General features: G+C 50.7%; 1 protein-coding gene across 1 annotated transcript in view; it reads right to left on the reverse strand.

The window, feature by feature from the left end:
- Window positions 1–377: 377 nt before the first annotated feature.
- DYNLRB1 (dynein light chain roadblock-type 1) overlaps window positions 378–15,825 on the reverse strand; it is a 29,635-nt gene continuing 14,187 nt past the window's right edge. Inside the window, exons 5-7 of the mRNA XM_035892914.1 lie at window positions 7,310–7,365; window positions 1,912–2,018; window positions 378–1,351 (exon numbers count right to left, since the gene is read on the reverse strand). Coding sequence (XP_035748807.1) covers window positions 1,189–1,351; window positions 1,912–2,018; window positions 7,310–7,365 — 326 coding nt within the window. The 3' untranslated portion in view covers window positions 378–1,188. The remainder of the gene's footprint in view (window positions 1,352–1,911; window positions 2,019–7,309; window positions 7,366–15,825) is intronic.

Below are 15,825 nucleotides of genomic sequence, written 5' to 3' on the forward strand. Positions count from 1 at the left end.
GCTGCTTTGGTCACAGCTTGGACTAACCAGCTCCAGGGCAAGCATGGAACATGCACCGCTCTTACTTGGTACTAGGGACATTGACAAATGAGATGGGAACAGAACATTCCTACAAGACACGACTTGAATTTATGTTTATTTTATATATATATTTATATATATACCTTTGTATAGATTAAACTGGGTGGGATTTTATCATATACATTTTTTTTTTGGTATAATACACGGGAAACAGGAACAGGAACATAGCAAATATAAATCAGTACATTCCTTGAGCGAACTCTTTGCCACGCTGAGACTGAAAAATTGCATGCAATGAGGAGACAGAGAGGAGGGAAATCAATTTTATTTTTAAAAAAAAAAAAAAAAAGACAATCTAGGTACAACTATCAACAGAGGAGCAGCACTATGTATGGCAAACCTGTATAAATTAAAAGTAAATTCCACTCTGACACCTACTATGCTTTAAAGTGCAATGAAGCCCGATTTATTTACCTACAGAATACAGGAAAGATTGCCCCCTCTCCCCATTCCAATCTATCCCTAAAAAACAAACAAACAAACCAACCAACCAATAAAATAAACTTAAAGGATATACATTATCCACAGTCCTATAGAGACGCCTACATCTACTCAGTAGCACCAAGAATCTGATATGGGTGTAATTAAAATCAATTAAAACTTGGGAGCAATGGTAACATCTGTTTGCTGCTTTTGCAGACCTCCTGCCCTTTATTAGCGTTTTGGAGGAGAGGCGGCTCTCCCTGTGCTGGAAGCGAAGGCAACAGCGTCCTGTCCCCTCTCCATCACCAGCTGACCTGTTTTGGCAGTAGGCTACAAACACGCACACACACATGTACACAGCACAGTGAGAGCAGCTGAAGGTTACACGAAGGGGACGGAATGGGAAGGCGAGGCCCCATCCATGCGCGTGGGTGGCTGCACGTATGCGCGCACGCGGGTGCGTGTGTGTGGAGGGAGGGGGACTAATCTAGACAAGGTGAAGGGTTGTGTGAGCCCAACACACGCCACAAGCCTCTTTGGTGACAGGGGGATGGGAAGGGGAGGGAGGGAGAGAGGGGGAGTCGGCACGGTCCCCCTCTCGTGAGCCTCTGGTTGCATTGTCTTCCAAGGCTGGGGCCTGTGCGCCACAGTCCATTTGTCTCCACATGCCACCTCTCAGCAGCCTCAGTAGCCAAAGGTCTCCTGGGAAGCATAGACCATGTAGAGGAAGCCATCCTCATCCTTCTCCTGCTCGTAGATCTCCGAGATGGGGGTAGACACGCTCACCATGCTGTGCTGGTTCACCAGCAGGAAGAAAGCCTGGGTGGGATTCAGCTGCAAGCGACGCCTGTGGGGGCAAGGGCAGGAAGGCCTGGGTCAACCCACCTGGGCCAGGCGCCATGGCAGCAAGTTCTGACCCCCCCAGCCATGCTGCTCACATGGGGCCAGGCCTGCACAGGCAGGACCTCCTCATGGTGCCTATGAGCCCAGCCCAGCTGCTCGTGGCTGCAAGGCCTCCTGAGTGGGGACTCTGCAAAGCCCCTTTCTCCAAGCGCTGCTGCTGGCTTGGGGGCTCTTCCACCTGAGCTGAAGGATAAAAGAAGGGGATTGGAGTCCCCCTCACCAGCTCATGCAGCATCCAAGCATAAAAGAAGGGGATTGGAATCCCCCTTACCAGCTCACGGAGTGTTCCTATGAAGGAGAGGTGACAGTCTTTCACCAGACACTAGGAACTGCCCCCACTCCCCCCAAACAGTCCACACCACAACACAAGGATGCTGTGGTTGTTGTACCCCCTTCCCCACCCCCAGCAGCTGCCCCTGCCTCATGCTCGCCCCACCGCTCCGTTTTCAAGGCCCATGGGTGAGGACAGGTTCACAGGGCGCCAGCTGGGGCCACCCCACTCACCGGATTATTTTGACCAATTCGCTCATGTTGACATGGTCTGGGACAAGGAACTTGGTCTTGTCCAGCACTGGCAGCTGTTTCTCCCCTTTATAGCGTTCGATGATGACCTGGGGAGAAAGTCAATGGCAGGGTTAGGCACAGTTTACAGGGCCCCAGGCACTGGCCTCCGGGTCAAACACAAATCAAACTAGCACAAGTGGAAAAGCTGAGGTAAGGCCCCACTTTGCTTCACCCTCACAGGAAAACAAACCAAAGGACATGAGCAGTGACCACCAGGACGGCTGCAGACAGCTCTGCAGCAGAGTCATCTGCCTGCCCGAGCCAGATGGTGGAGAGCATCCAAGATAAGTGAACTATAAAGCATCAACTGCTCTGGCTGGCTGAGAAACAGTAGGTGTTGGTGGATTGATTTAGCTACCTCCCCTGACATGCAGGAGATCCGGAAGAGGAGTGAATCACTTTCAGACTGACCAAACCCACAGGTGGTAAAACACTGGAACAGGTTGCCCAGAGAGGTAGTGGAGGCCCCATCCCTGGGAACATTCAAGGCCAGGTTGGATGGGGCTCTGAGCAACCTGATCTAGTTAGCAGTGTCCCTGCTCACTGCAGGGGGGTTGGACTAGATGACCACTAGTGGTCCCTTCCAACCCTAAACATTCTATGATTCTATGATTCTATAAGGTTTTGCTGGCTTGAGCTAAGGACTGAATTCATGGTGCATAGCAAGAGAGATTTTCCTTCCCTTTTGTGCCACAGCTCCGGGCTGCTGCCATTCAGCATTGCCCTGCTCGTTCAGGAAGTGCCATGGATACTCCCAAAGAAGCAGTTTTCAGAAATCACTGCAGAGCCGCCCAAGGCATTCCTTCAGAAAGGGGGAGTTTGGGTTTCGCCAGTCCACTCCTCACGTCAACACACAGACACACTGACTCCAAAAAGGATCAGAAAGCCATGGGCACTTCTCCCGTGTGCCACTGCAACCGTGCGGTGAGTTTCCAGGCCACTCCAGCAGAGTGCCACTGTGGGGACAGCTCAGCCTGCCTTCCCCTGCAAGAGGTCTTGCTCGGGAAAGCTCTTATGGCTCTGAAATGGCTAAACAATGATTTCTGTTCCCTTTTCCTGCTATTATAATGAATAAATTTCTTCTGTTAAGGGGTGTCGGCTGACAGCTACAACTGCTGTTCTAAACAAGCTGGGAAATGTACTATCTGTATGCTAAGAAACAAGATGTCAGGCAGTTAAAATAAGTAATGACATTACTTGTAAAGCTTAATATGTCCCCATTACAGCGATACTCTGACTCTCACATCTCTCCAGTACCTCGTTGTTTTCTCCACAGAAAGACACTTGTATACCTGTCAGTTCATCGTCCTCTCTGAGTTGAGACTGAACCTTATTTTTCACTATAAGGCAAGGAATCCCCGTAAATAATTTTCCCAGGTATTTTCCAAAAATATACGGGAGACTGCCAATGTCTTTGGACAGAGAGGGGACGGAGCAGCATGCAGAAATCAGGATCCCCAGAAGATGGCTCTGTGGAGCCAGAAGGATCAGGCGAACCCCTGGGAATGTTGCCTTGCCTTTCCCTTGGCCACTTGCTGACAACCTAGCTTCTATCAGCAGCAGCAGTGGAACTCCTGTCTACACCAAAGCCAGATCAGCAGCTCTGGCTGGGATGCTGCGGTGTCACCAGCAGGCTGAGGATGCCTGATGAGCTCACCAGACTGCAGGGCTGACCTCGAGGCCCACCAGGACACGCCAAGCTACGCTGCAAGGCAGTTCCTGGATGCGGGAGGGGTGCGGGGTGCCTTGGTGAGAGCTCTGCACCTAAATGCCCTCTGAAGAGCCCATCCTGGACTAAGCTCACACAAGGGGAACCCAGGAGCCCGAGGGCCAGACACGCAGCATATGAAGGCCCCCATGAGTCCACCAAGGTGTTCTCACATTACCCATGTCTCCTCTTGACACTGAGCAGGAGCGCCAGAGACGAAGACCAGGGAAAGCCAGGTATTGCTCCTCCGGCCCCTTTCCCAAGATGGGTACCTGATGAAAGAACAATTTTCTGCAACAGACTAAATCATGCCCCTTCCCAACCTGCTAACATCCCTTCCTCCCTCCAGGAAGAGGACAGAGGAAGGCCAAAGACAAGCAGAACCGAATTAATTAACTGTATTTAATTTGAGTCTTACTTGGCCAGATGAGTATTCTGGCTATAACTGTCTCGAGGGGCTGGATACCCACAACAGCCACATTCAGGGATGCTGCTCTGGCCACTGGGAAACACAGAGGCAGCAGTGGGACTTTGAGTTTTTAATAGTAGCTTGCATAAAAGGGGCAGCTACGCAGCAATCGTTTGTGCATATGCCTTTACCTGCAGAGAGGGCCCTGCACACCTGGGCTGTGCCTCATTTCTCGCTTACATCTAGCAGGAACAGAGGCAGACATCTCTAATTACCAGCCAGTTCCATCCCACAAAGAAAAGCCTCTCAATTAGCCTAAGAACGGGCTAAGAAGGATGTCCTGGCTGTTAGAGCAGCAGCTGCCTTGTGCCCTGAGCAGACAGAGGGCCTGTCATGTAGAACAGCTTCAAGAGTTTCTGTTTCCAGAATATGAGCTCTATTCGGGTAACCCAGCTATGGGAACAGGTGGCCAATGGACAAAACGTTCTTGTCTAGCTTTGGAGGGAAATGCACGATCAAATGCTAATATTACATCCCTGCGGCCACAGGGCCTGTACACAAAGCCACCTCCCCTCCCAAATCCTCTTCCACGCTGCTGCCTCAGGCCAGGGGGTCCCTCAGTGTGGGGCTTCTGCTCTTGCAGTGGGAACCCACTACAGCTCTCGCTGCAGAAATAACACAAGCAGGGCACAGGCGGAAAGGCTGAGGGCAGGGCCTGGGGTCCCGGTCCCACCACAGAAGGGGCTTGGGCAGCATTTATAAACTCAACCCTTGTTCTGGGGCCACTCTGAAGAGGGAGAAAGGGATTCTGGTAGGGAATGGGGCCAGATCTGGCAGCCTGAGAGAGGCAAGGCTGCCACCACTCCGTGCCCCCAGGTCCAATCAGTGGCAAGGCTGAGAATGTATTCCCAGTTGGCACATGCACATACAAATGTGTGTATGTAACACATACCTACCTATAAATGTGGCCAGACAGAGAGATCAACACAGACATGCAGAGCACTCACACGAACACAGGCAGCACCAACGGCCTCATCCTGTCCCCCTCTGGCTGAGCAGGGTGGTATATATTCCTTTAGTGGCAATACATACAGTAAACCCCCTCACAGTCCAAAAGGTGCTGTGGTGTTGATCCATCTTGAGTCGTGTCAGCCCTGGGCACTGGGTCTGCAGCTCCCTGGAACAGTCCTTGCAGGAGCACAGAGAAGGTTGTCCCTTCCTCCAAGTCCATAATTGGGGTTTCTGTCCACCACTGTGCCAGGGCAGGGCATTATTTGGGCTCCTTCACCTGCCATTGCCTCTCCGTGCTCCTTCGTGGGTGTGTAGATGAGCTTTTTATCACAGAACCTAACAGAGACCTCTCTGCATGGCCCAAACACACCCTCAGCCTTCCCCATCAGCGTGAGAGGTGGCTCACCCTCTGAAGCAGTGAAGCCTGTGACTCACTAGGCCCTGCTGAATTTAGCATTACAGGGCTTTGAGAAATGGTTTGCTCCCATTGCTGCCCTGCACAAGCTGCTCCCCGGTGATTTCAGACTCTCCAAGGCTCACCGGAGCTGACTTAAAGCTTGCAGTTGCTCCTCAAGAGGCCCCAAGTTCAATGGGCTCTGGAAAGAGAATACTGGGGCCAACAGCAGGCGAGGGTGGTGGGCAGGCATAAGCTTGGTCTATCCTCTAACAGGGCAGAAAATTATTTCTAAAGCTTTTCTCTGGTGGGCTCAGATGTACTCACCACCACCCTGTGCAGTCCCCCCATGTGTACGTGGCACAGCCCCTTCCTCAGCCTCCTCTGGAAGTACCCTCATGGAAACAAGAGAGAAATGCTTTTCCCTGGGCAGAAAGCCAGGCCATGCATTCTGCAAATCCTCCTGGCCCTCTGTCAAAGCAAAAGGGGACTCACCCAAGGGCTCTGAGCGGAAACCGGAGATGCAAGAAGAGGGCAGCAGCTGCAGCACAGCTTGCTGTGATTTCTGCCAGCAATAAGGGGGTGACCTGGGCCATCTGCTCCCTAACTGCCCCCGGGCTGTGGGCTCAAACCCCTTTGCTAATTTCAAGCACCTCTCCAGGGAAGCCAGCTACTTGGCTGACACAGCTCCCGCCTTTCACAAAAGACCAAGATGTTCCTACAGCCAATTTGCCTGCACAGTGCTGCTCAGACCCACAGCTATCCCCCACACCGTGCTCCATTTGGCAGCATGAGGCTTTGCTCACAGCCTGAGCACTATAAGCAACATACAGGGGCTTGCAGGAACTTCGCTATGTAAAAGAGAAGAGAAGAGAAAGCAGCAAACTTGGTGTCAGGGTTAAATCGGGACAAGGCTTTTAGAGGTACCATTGACACAAACGCAGCTGGACCCCCCAAGTCCTTCAACACCCTTCTCTCCTCCCGATTCTTTTCACTGCTCCAGCAAAACTTGCAGCTAAGCATATCCCTGCTGTGTCAGTCGGCCCAGGAAAGCAAAGCAGCTGAGCAGTTAGCCAATTCCTTCATCCTCTCACCATGGCACTCAGGACACTACCCAGGACAATAAGGCACAGAACAGAGAGGTCACTGGAGCAGGGGCAGGAGGGCTCAGGTCTCTGCTGTGGCTAAACCTCCCTGCACACATACAACTCTCCAGACAACCACACCAGAGGCCAGGTCCTGATGACACAGAAGCCTTTTCCTGGGGCACGTGGTGTTTGACCCAAACACAAAGAACACTCCAGCCACAGATGCTCTCCCCCCACGTTTCAGTAATGCTGGTAAAATTCTGCACATGGCTGCAGAGCTCTGGCTCCTGTTCAATTCCCAGGCAACGGCGCATCTGCGTAGAGGCACATGATACATGCATGCATGTATATTTTATGTACCACTTCTTTCTAGCCTGTCCTTATTGCTGGAGCCATAAGGTGTTGTAATTAGGTCTGCTACAACTCTGGAGAAACACAGAGCCAGCCTAATGCCATGAAAACTGCGTTAAAAGCAGTGGTCCATAAACATGGAGACGATACAGCATACTGGTACCCAGTGTGCTGCAAGGGGCAAGTCCTGATCTGCTGAGCTGACAACACGTGGACACCACAGTGGTAGAAGAAGAGAAGGAAGAGAAAGAATTCTTTCTGCTAGAAGATTCTGTGCTAAAATCAAAAGAAGAGAGAGGCCAAGAGGGTTGGACTAGATGACCTGTAGGGGTCCCTTCCAACCCAAAACATTCTATGATTCTATAATGGTAACTTACCGGGATTTTGTTTGGATGCTGCTCTCGGATCTGCTGTACTTCTTTACAACGATCCGCTGGAAAGAAAGAAGTAAAGAAACAAAGTTAGGAACATCTGGCTGTGCTAATTCAGGCAAAACCGAGGTAACCAGGTAATGAGGTTTGTGTGCAAGCCACAAATGACAAAGACGGACATTGCGAAAGAAATGCCAGTTCTGTTCACCAGGCCTTTTCCGAATGCTTTGCAGTAGTGAGATGGTCAGCCAGATGTCAGCTCCAGTGATCAACCTGTCACAGCTTCCTAACACCCCAATCAGGGACATGCAACACTGCCCAGTAACACACATGGAAGCCGAGTGACTTAAATGAGACCGTAAGGATTACAAAACTGTATTCCTAAATCTACCTTAAGCAAATGCAGCTCATGACCATCAGTGCCGGGCACCAGCACAGCTTTAGGGTCTCAGATCTGGAAGTTCAGGCTCTTTGTGTGTCCTGGCTGCTGCCCCGGAGGAGATGATTCTCCAACTGGGGCTGGGTTTTAGTAATTTCCTTCTGCCTGCTGCGCACTTCCAAGCACTATCTGGCACGGTGCCTCAGTCCAAAAGGGATACGCCTGGCCAAGGAGGACTCCTTCACTATCACCGATCTACACAGTAGCTACAACAGCTATTGGCCTGACAGAAAGTACTCCTAGACCTGTCGTGGAAACGGAGAAAAACTTCAGCCAGGAGATGACCCACGCACTAAAAGATTTTTTTCTGCAGTTGTTCTCACACTTTCTAACCCATTTTCCTACAGAGTTCATGTTTACTGACACACACAACAGGCAGCATATAAAAGCTTGCACACTCTTTGAGCTTACAGGAAGATTTCAATGCCCCCTCACTGCCCTACCAGAGGGGCCTCCACTTGCTGCAATTCCAAGCAGCAGAAAGGAGGAGAAGCAGCTGTACCAGGGCCAGGTATGGCTCTATGTGGGCTCCTCCTGGGACACGACAGCTCCTCCCCACGTTACCATTACTCCGGCAAGTGCTTCACAGCCTACAACAGCTCACCTGAAGAGCCCAGGGAAGCAGTTTCATGGATCACAGTAGGTAAGCCTGGGGTGGGGGTGAAGGCCAATGACTAAGGACTTCCTAGAAACACAAGATCTGGGTATCATGGGATCTGTCATGGGATCATCGTGGCATACAGACGGTTGCCGGCACAGCATCTGCCTCAAGCCTGACTCCCCTCACCTGCTCCACGCAGCCCCAGTTTCTCATGACCCACCAGGATCACGCAGGGCAGGAAGAGAGTGTGTGTTTGAGCGTGCTTTCCCCTAACAAACGTTGAGCATTTGTCCTCTAACCACTCAATAAAAACTTACTGCTTAGAAATTGGATTGGGTTTTGCGGCTTTGGGAAGAGACTGGAGTTTCTTTAGAGGCCACAAGACTACAAAATCACCAGATCACAGAAGCTTTTGAGCACCATTTCTGTCTCCTCTAAAAGGAAAATATCCCTCTGCTAGCAAATGCTAGACCTTTCTTCTGTCGGACTCCATGGGCTAGCAAGACAGAGCAAGATTATCTGGATTTATTGGAAAATTTGGGCATATTTGTTTTGTGGTTTATGACTGACTACGTAGCTCCTCATGTTTCCTTTTCACCCCATCCAATGCTCCGGGCCATTGAGTTATCTCTGTGATGCAGTTTTCCTCTGGGGTCCCAATCAACAAGGAGTTACACAGAAATCAGCACTGTACGTGGCGCTGGTGCAGCAATGCCTCTTCAGGAATGCTCAAGGACACAGTGACAAGAAGCACCCAGCACACGAGCACCCAACATGTAGCACTCAACTTGAGCAGCCAGCCAGAAGGCAGACCCAGAGCATGAGTGGGCAACACTTAGGAGCTTTAGGCAGCTTTACTGCAGTCAACTCAGACTTGCTGGGTGTTAACAGAGCCTGCAGAAAGCCGTGTCTCCTCATGGCTAGCTAGTTTTTCCAGCTTCAGTATCGACCCTCTCCTGCATCTTTCTCCATACTCTCAGATGGCCATGTGGATGAACTTCCTAGGTATCACACACTTCCTGGTAGGGTCACAGAACTGTTTGCACAGGAAGCCCCAACAATGCAGGTAATTAGGAGAAGGGTCTGAGAAGCAATTTCACAAAGGCAAATTTGCAGCCTTTGCATGTTACCATGGCTAGTAACGTAGATCATCTCAGAGCATCCAGCTAGTCTAGGCTGCATGCACTGAAGGGCAGCCAACACGCCTGGTACCCCTTCTTGCTCTCTGGAACCATCACCAACTCCAGCACAAAGCTGGCAGCCATCAACACCTTTGCTTCCACAGAAGAGCCAGAGGTGCCCCCTGCCATCACACTGAAGAAGATGCCACCCAGAGAATAGAACAGTACATCATTTATCCAGCTACATGTCTGTGTCACAGGATCCCACCCCTGGAACCTCCAAGTCCTTTGGGGAGCAGACTGCAGGTGCCCCGGACAGAGGCAGGCCAGGCTGCTGCTAACGCACGGCCAGTGACAAAGCTCTCAACTAGCCTCAAATCTGATGTACCACAGTGGCGGCTCCCCTGTCCCACTCTTTAAGACCTGCCATGCGCCCAGGACCTGGTCCCTCTGGTCAGATGGGCCCCAGGCTTTTGCAGACTTTCTAATCTCAGAGAACCCTGTGGGAGGTGGCTGATTTGCTGGTTACCACAACGCAATGACGGAAGGTGCTGTTCTGCTCTGGGGGCTGCTGGATCCCTCCAGCAGCCCTGTGTGACTGCAACCACAAGAACCCAAAACACTGCACTTCTTCCTCTGCTCAGGAGATGCCCATTTCAGAAACTTCATTCAGGAAGGCACTTGGGAGCAACTCCACCTAAGCTGTTCAGGTGCCTGAAGATTCAGGCAGAAGTCTCCAGGACATCCGAAGCTCTGCTAAGGAGCACACTCAGTCCCATCCAAGCCTTGGAGATCCAACCAAGCAGGCTTGGGAATCCTGCATCTCGTGAAAGCATCTTCGACATCACACAGCAAGGAATGGCTATAAATACCACCTTTAATTTAATGTATACATAGTCTAAGTCAAAGGAATAAAGAGAAAACTGTTAAAGGGCACTTCACAGAGATGGCGATGGTGATGCCAGCCTAGCACCCAAGCTCACACCAGGTATGGCACTGCAGACGGGTACACTCCCTCCACCCTTTCACCATCAGCGTCTGCTCACGTTTCATGCACGAAAGGTCCGATTTTACAAGCCTTGTTCTCCTGCAGCCCTCCCAAATTATAGCTGTGCTAACTGAGGTTAAGACTTTCCCCTTTGCTGTAGCACCTGGCTATAGTTAATCCTTAGCCTATATGTAAAGTGAACCAGAACTGTTTACACAACCCAGTCCATATCTACTTTTTTTTTTTCCTCTGGCCCCTCCCCGCTGCAAGGAGAAGCAAACACCACACCTGACTTCAGCAGCTCAGGGACTCCAAGCAAGAAGGGATGAAGGGGCTGTAGCCCACTGCCGCTTTGAAGGAGGTGAGCAGAGATTAATGAACTGCACACTGAGGGAAAAGCATGGCCCCTGCTCCCAGCGCATCTGCCCCAAGGGAAGCCAGGCTTCTCCCCAGGGCCAAGATACAAGAGCTCAAGATGGCAGCAAGATAAAAACCACACACTTGTTACTGGTTATTCCTAGCAAAATTTCACTGCTAGGGCCTACTCAAAGACAGAATATTTTTGTAGCATTCATTGCACAGGCCAGGAAAATTGCCTACTTCTCCTCCAAGTGCTGTTCCAACTGTTAGGTACCAACAGCAAAGCTTGCAAATTGCCCAAAACACCAGAATCGCAGCTGTTCTCCTGACTGAGGCCCTTCCCAAGCTGTTCTCCCAAAGATGTGGGCCCACAACGTATCCCACGGCGATGCAGGATGAGATCATTATGACAGTTACAGAGAACAGTAGAACATTTTAAGCCACACTTTCCAAGCGTTAACCTTTTTTATCAGCAGTGCCCAGGAACCCTGGCTACGGGAGACACATCTCTGCTGTGCTGGGCGCTGTGCAGGCAGAGAATGGAAGGACAGCCCTGGATGCAAAAGAGCTTAATCAGGCAAAAGATACAGCTGATGAAGCAGAAGGAAAATGCATGGCAAGTTCTCCAGCAGCTCAGTTGCATAAGGGATGGCGTTTTTCAGGAGGCTACAGACAAACACTGGTGCTGCCCTGGGGCAGCAGGTAGACCCTATGACCAGCCCTGCTGCCTGTGACCAACAAGAATGCTGTTAAGAAAACACCATTAAGAAAAAACATCACCTGGAAGCGTCATCAACATGCTACCAGGCCAACAGGTCCAGAGCTGAGCAAAAGCAGCGTGTGGAAAGCAAAGCAGAGAGTAGAAATCCAGCCATGAGCTACTGCCTCTCCTGTGGCCCCACGGCCCAGAGCTCCGGGTGCAGCTGCCCATGTCACGAAGGGAGTATGCAGATGTCCCCACCACTGGCAGCAGGCTGCTGGCCGTCTTGGGGCTTTCTCACTGCCATCCACCAGTCGCTGTGCCAGCCAGCTTGGGGGTGGATCTGCCTCAGATCTGAAGCAGATGCAAAAATTAACATATTTCTTCAAGAAGCTGCTGTGTCAGTCCCAGGGCAGAGGGCTGCCAGAACGTGGTCCTCTCTCTAAGAGATCTTCTGCAAGGAGAGGAGGAATTGGATGGTTTGAAGTCAGGATATGTCTGGGATGAGCTGGCAACTGCTGAAGACATGGGCAAGTCATGCAGGTCATTCCAGATGAATGTCAATAAATATTTTTGTAATATTACCCCACCCTAAGGCCAGCCACCTCTAACCACCCTGTGTATGTGTCACAGCCCACACAACAGCTGACCTGAACTGTCCTTGCCCAAAGCTGGAGTGCTCGTTCTCAGGCCAGCAGCGCTGCAGGAGGAGCAAGAGGAGGCTCCCACCTCCAGGAAACCAGGTCAGAGCTTGCCAGGCCAGCCATGCCCTGGGAAAGCTTCCCTCACTGCTAAGAAAGGGTTGTTGTCCCAGGGGACGTAGGACAGCAGCGATGCAGAAACTTCACAGCAATTTGGATCGTTGGCCGTATTTTACTTCTGTCTGCAACACTGGGGGTCTGGCCAGGACAAATGACTCAGGACCAGAACTGCACTATTTTGAACTTACTGACAGAATGTGTCTCTCTGCAACATGGTGTAGGCAGGCAGAGCTTGATGCTCTGCTGTCAGAGGAAGGTATTACCAACATGAAGGTGGAGCAACTGATGATCAGTCTGCATGACTATCCATTCCATTGTTACAGCTTCATTACAAGCCGCCTAACGACTGGAAGGATTTCTGAATTCCTAACTCCTGGAGCCCTGTGACTGCAGATGGATCTCAGCAGTCTTGCTCCCAATCTTCCAGAGTAGAGCCCGAAAATGCATTTGAAAAGACAAACAGGAACCACTTTCACTTTTTTTTAGCAGTTTCAAAATTTATTGAGTCTGGCTCCAGGAACGAGTATTTTTATCCAGCAAAACCACGATAAGGGCTCAGCTCGTGACCACACAACAACTGTGAAATCTAAAATCACGTCAAGACATTTGTTCCCTGGTTGCATGGTGCCACGTCACCCCTGCCATGGGCCGCGTGGGATAAGCACTGGACCTCCATCATTCAAGCAGCTTAAAACAGGGCTACCAACTACTACACCTCCTGAGCACGGGGGGCAAGTGGGCAATACCTTCTGTCCCATGTTTGGGTGGCATACTGAGTACTTGCATCAGAGCTCCAGATAAGGAGCTGGTTTTTTGCTCAACATTTACTCACAGTTTCACTAGCCTTGGCAAAAGAACAGCAAGTTACCTGCGTATGAGCCGTCAGGAGGCTGTCCTCTGCAAGGGCTTCCCTCCAGCTTTTGCTTGACCTTTTCTTCCGTCTCGACAACCTTCACAATTATAAGCCTCCACGACAGCAGGAGTGCACTCAGATTTCTCAGAACTACTCAGGACACTTCAAATTGCTCAAAGAAAGAACTGGCACTCATGACAGAGCTGTGTTCTAATGCAGAACAGCACACCCATGCGTGCATAAAGAGACTTTGCACAGCCTGGGTCATTGCTATTTGTGCAGAAACATGCCTGGACATGCACGGATTTGCAGGGCCTATTTGTGGAGACGTGCCAGACACAAGAGTCTTGTATTTATTCCTTCGTTTTCCCCCACAGCCTGTTTCCAAACTGCCTTCTGAAGACAAAAGGCAGCAAACAACTGTGTGACCACAGAGTCTGAGGTGTTCACATCCTGCAGGTCGACCACAGAACATCACACACAAGTGGGGTGACACACCAGAAGACCTCCCAGGTGACTCTGGACAATGATCCCCACTGGGGCTGACCAAGGAAGGAACACAGAAGCCAAGGGGGGGTGACCTGTCTATGACTCACAGCTACTCGAGGACAGAGGCGGCAAGAGTCTACCAATCTTACAGCTCCTAGATGCATCGGTCTCCACCGTTCTGGCACAGGGGGTATCTGAAGTTTTTGTAGTGAAGAAAGCATTAAGTAACGAACAAAGGACATACAGGTTTTATTATTCCTGGCTGCCAGTCAGGACCTTTTGTTATAGAACAGAATAATAATAATAAAAAAAAAAAATCAATATTTGTGGTCTACATGTCTGGCTGGCTTTTGTTCCGGATGTTTGTTCAGTTCTTCTTGTACCAATATTTTCTTCAATGCTGATAATTAACCCTACATCAAATGGTGTCACAGAATGTCCTCAGTAATTAATACAACTAGACACAGGCAGCTAAAACAGCAACTTGCAACAGCAGGCTCACTGCAAGGAATCCCAGCTCTTAAAGCACAACTGCTAGAGCGGGAATACCCCCAGCACAGAGCATGAGGACAAGCTGCCTCACCAACCAACCTCAGGTCAAGATCAAGATGCTTTTCCAAGCCATCAACAAGCAAAACTGTTGTGAGACACACAGGGTGGTGTGCAAGACAAGACAATTAATCCACTGTTGGTCTTTCTGTTGATAGAAGCAAAGCTGGCTTATGCTAGGCGAGTCCCCAGAGAAGGCAACGCTTTGATTCTCCCCAGAGCCAAGAGGAGAGGGCATTCAGCTCCACACACTGCCCTTGCCTACCGCTGGCTTTCCCCTCCGGAGAAGTGGCTTCCCCAGAACTAAAGGCACATCTCCCAGAGGACTGAACCTGCGATGGGAGCGCTCAGTCCAGAGAGGCCGAGGTCAAACCTCTATGTTTGTCACCTAGTCAGGGGTTCCAGCTGACCAAGAGGACAGACGCATACGTGCCTCACTGCGAAGCGCCTGCATTTTGGCAGGACACTGGGGCGTGAGGCCAGCTTACTTCCAGTGAGGCAACCAGTGCAGGTTTAAGGTCCATGTCCACAACCACACTGGTTATGCGCTGCATTGAAAACAAAGCTTGAAGCCTGTTGGCAGCCTCGCCACAGCAGAGCAGCCAATTCAAAACAACCACTTCAAGAACAGTGGGAGGTGTGAGCACTACCCAATGTTCCAAAGGGTTCACGCTCTTTATGGGAAGTGCAACGGTGTCATCAGGCTGCTGTGCGCACTCGCTACAGCCAGGACACCCTGTTCCTTTGACACAGACCACAGCTTTGTTCTAGGAATTGTTTTGGACTCCTACAGTGGATCTGACTACGCAGAAGACAGCCTCCGCAGCGCCTACAGTCGAGTTCAGCACATGAAAGCAGAGGGTTACTGTTGGATTTTACCCCCATGCACCCAGACCAAAGATGCTCTGCTGGAGACATGCCAAGGACTGGACCAGCTCACGGAGCATCACCCTCTCACCACTAATGGCACATCAGATCACGGAAGAAGTCAGCGCTCGGGGCCCACAACCTACCTTGGCTCAAACCCCTGGCACTTCCCAGCCAGTACCCTCTTCAAGTCCTCAGCAGTGATGAATAGAAATCCAGAAATTTTATTCAGGATAGACCCAAGACAAAGCAGAGAAACAAGGAGAATAAATTCCTGGAAAAACAAATCTCAAAAATACAAGAAGGGGGGAAAACACGAACTGAGGAAAGCAGAATCCTCAGCAAGGGGTGGTGGAGCAAGACCTAGGCAAGCTGCTTGCCGTGAAACTGGAGCCTGGGTGCCTTTTGTAAACAGTCATATTCCTGACTCTGCCTTTTCTCTGTTTTTTTGGAACTGTTCCACTTCTATGAAGTTTTGAAGCCTTCAAACTTAAGCCGTTCTGAGGGTACAGCATCGCTGGTGATGTTTTCCATCAGCCGTCTCCAACTGCACTGTAAACAATCACTTCCTGCTCCTGTTGTGTAATGATTCAAAGATGAAAACAAGCTGTATTTACTTTCTCCAAACCTAACAATCCCAGCCCTGACCCAAAGCAACTGCGTGGGCTGCCAGGCCGCCTCCTCCTCCTTCCCCTCCTCCTGGCTGAGCTCTGCAGCCCAGTCAGCTGAGAGCGCAAAAGGGCAGAGAAACAAGGAACACTTGCAGTCGCCGGCACCGAACTCCCTCGCCCCCC

This window comes from Egretta garzetta, unplaced genomic scaffold (genome assembly GCF_000687185.1).
Source record: "Egretta garzetta isolate BGI_Z169 unplaced genomic scaffold, ASM68718v1 scaffold24, whole genome shotgun sequence".
In the NCBI taxonomy this organism is placed as follows: Eukaryota; Metazoa; Chordata; class Aves; order Pelecaniformes; family Ardeidae; genus Egretta; species Egretta garzetta.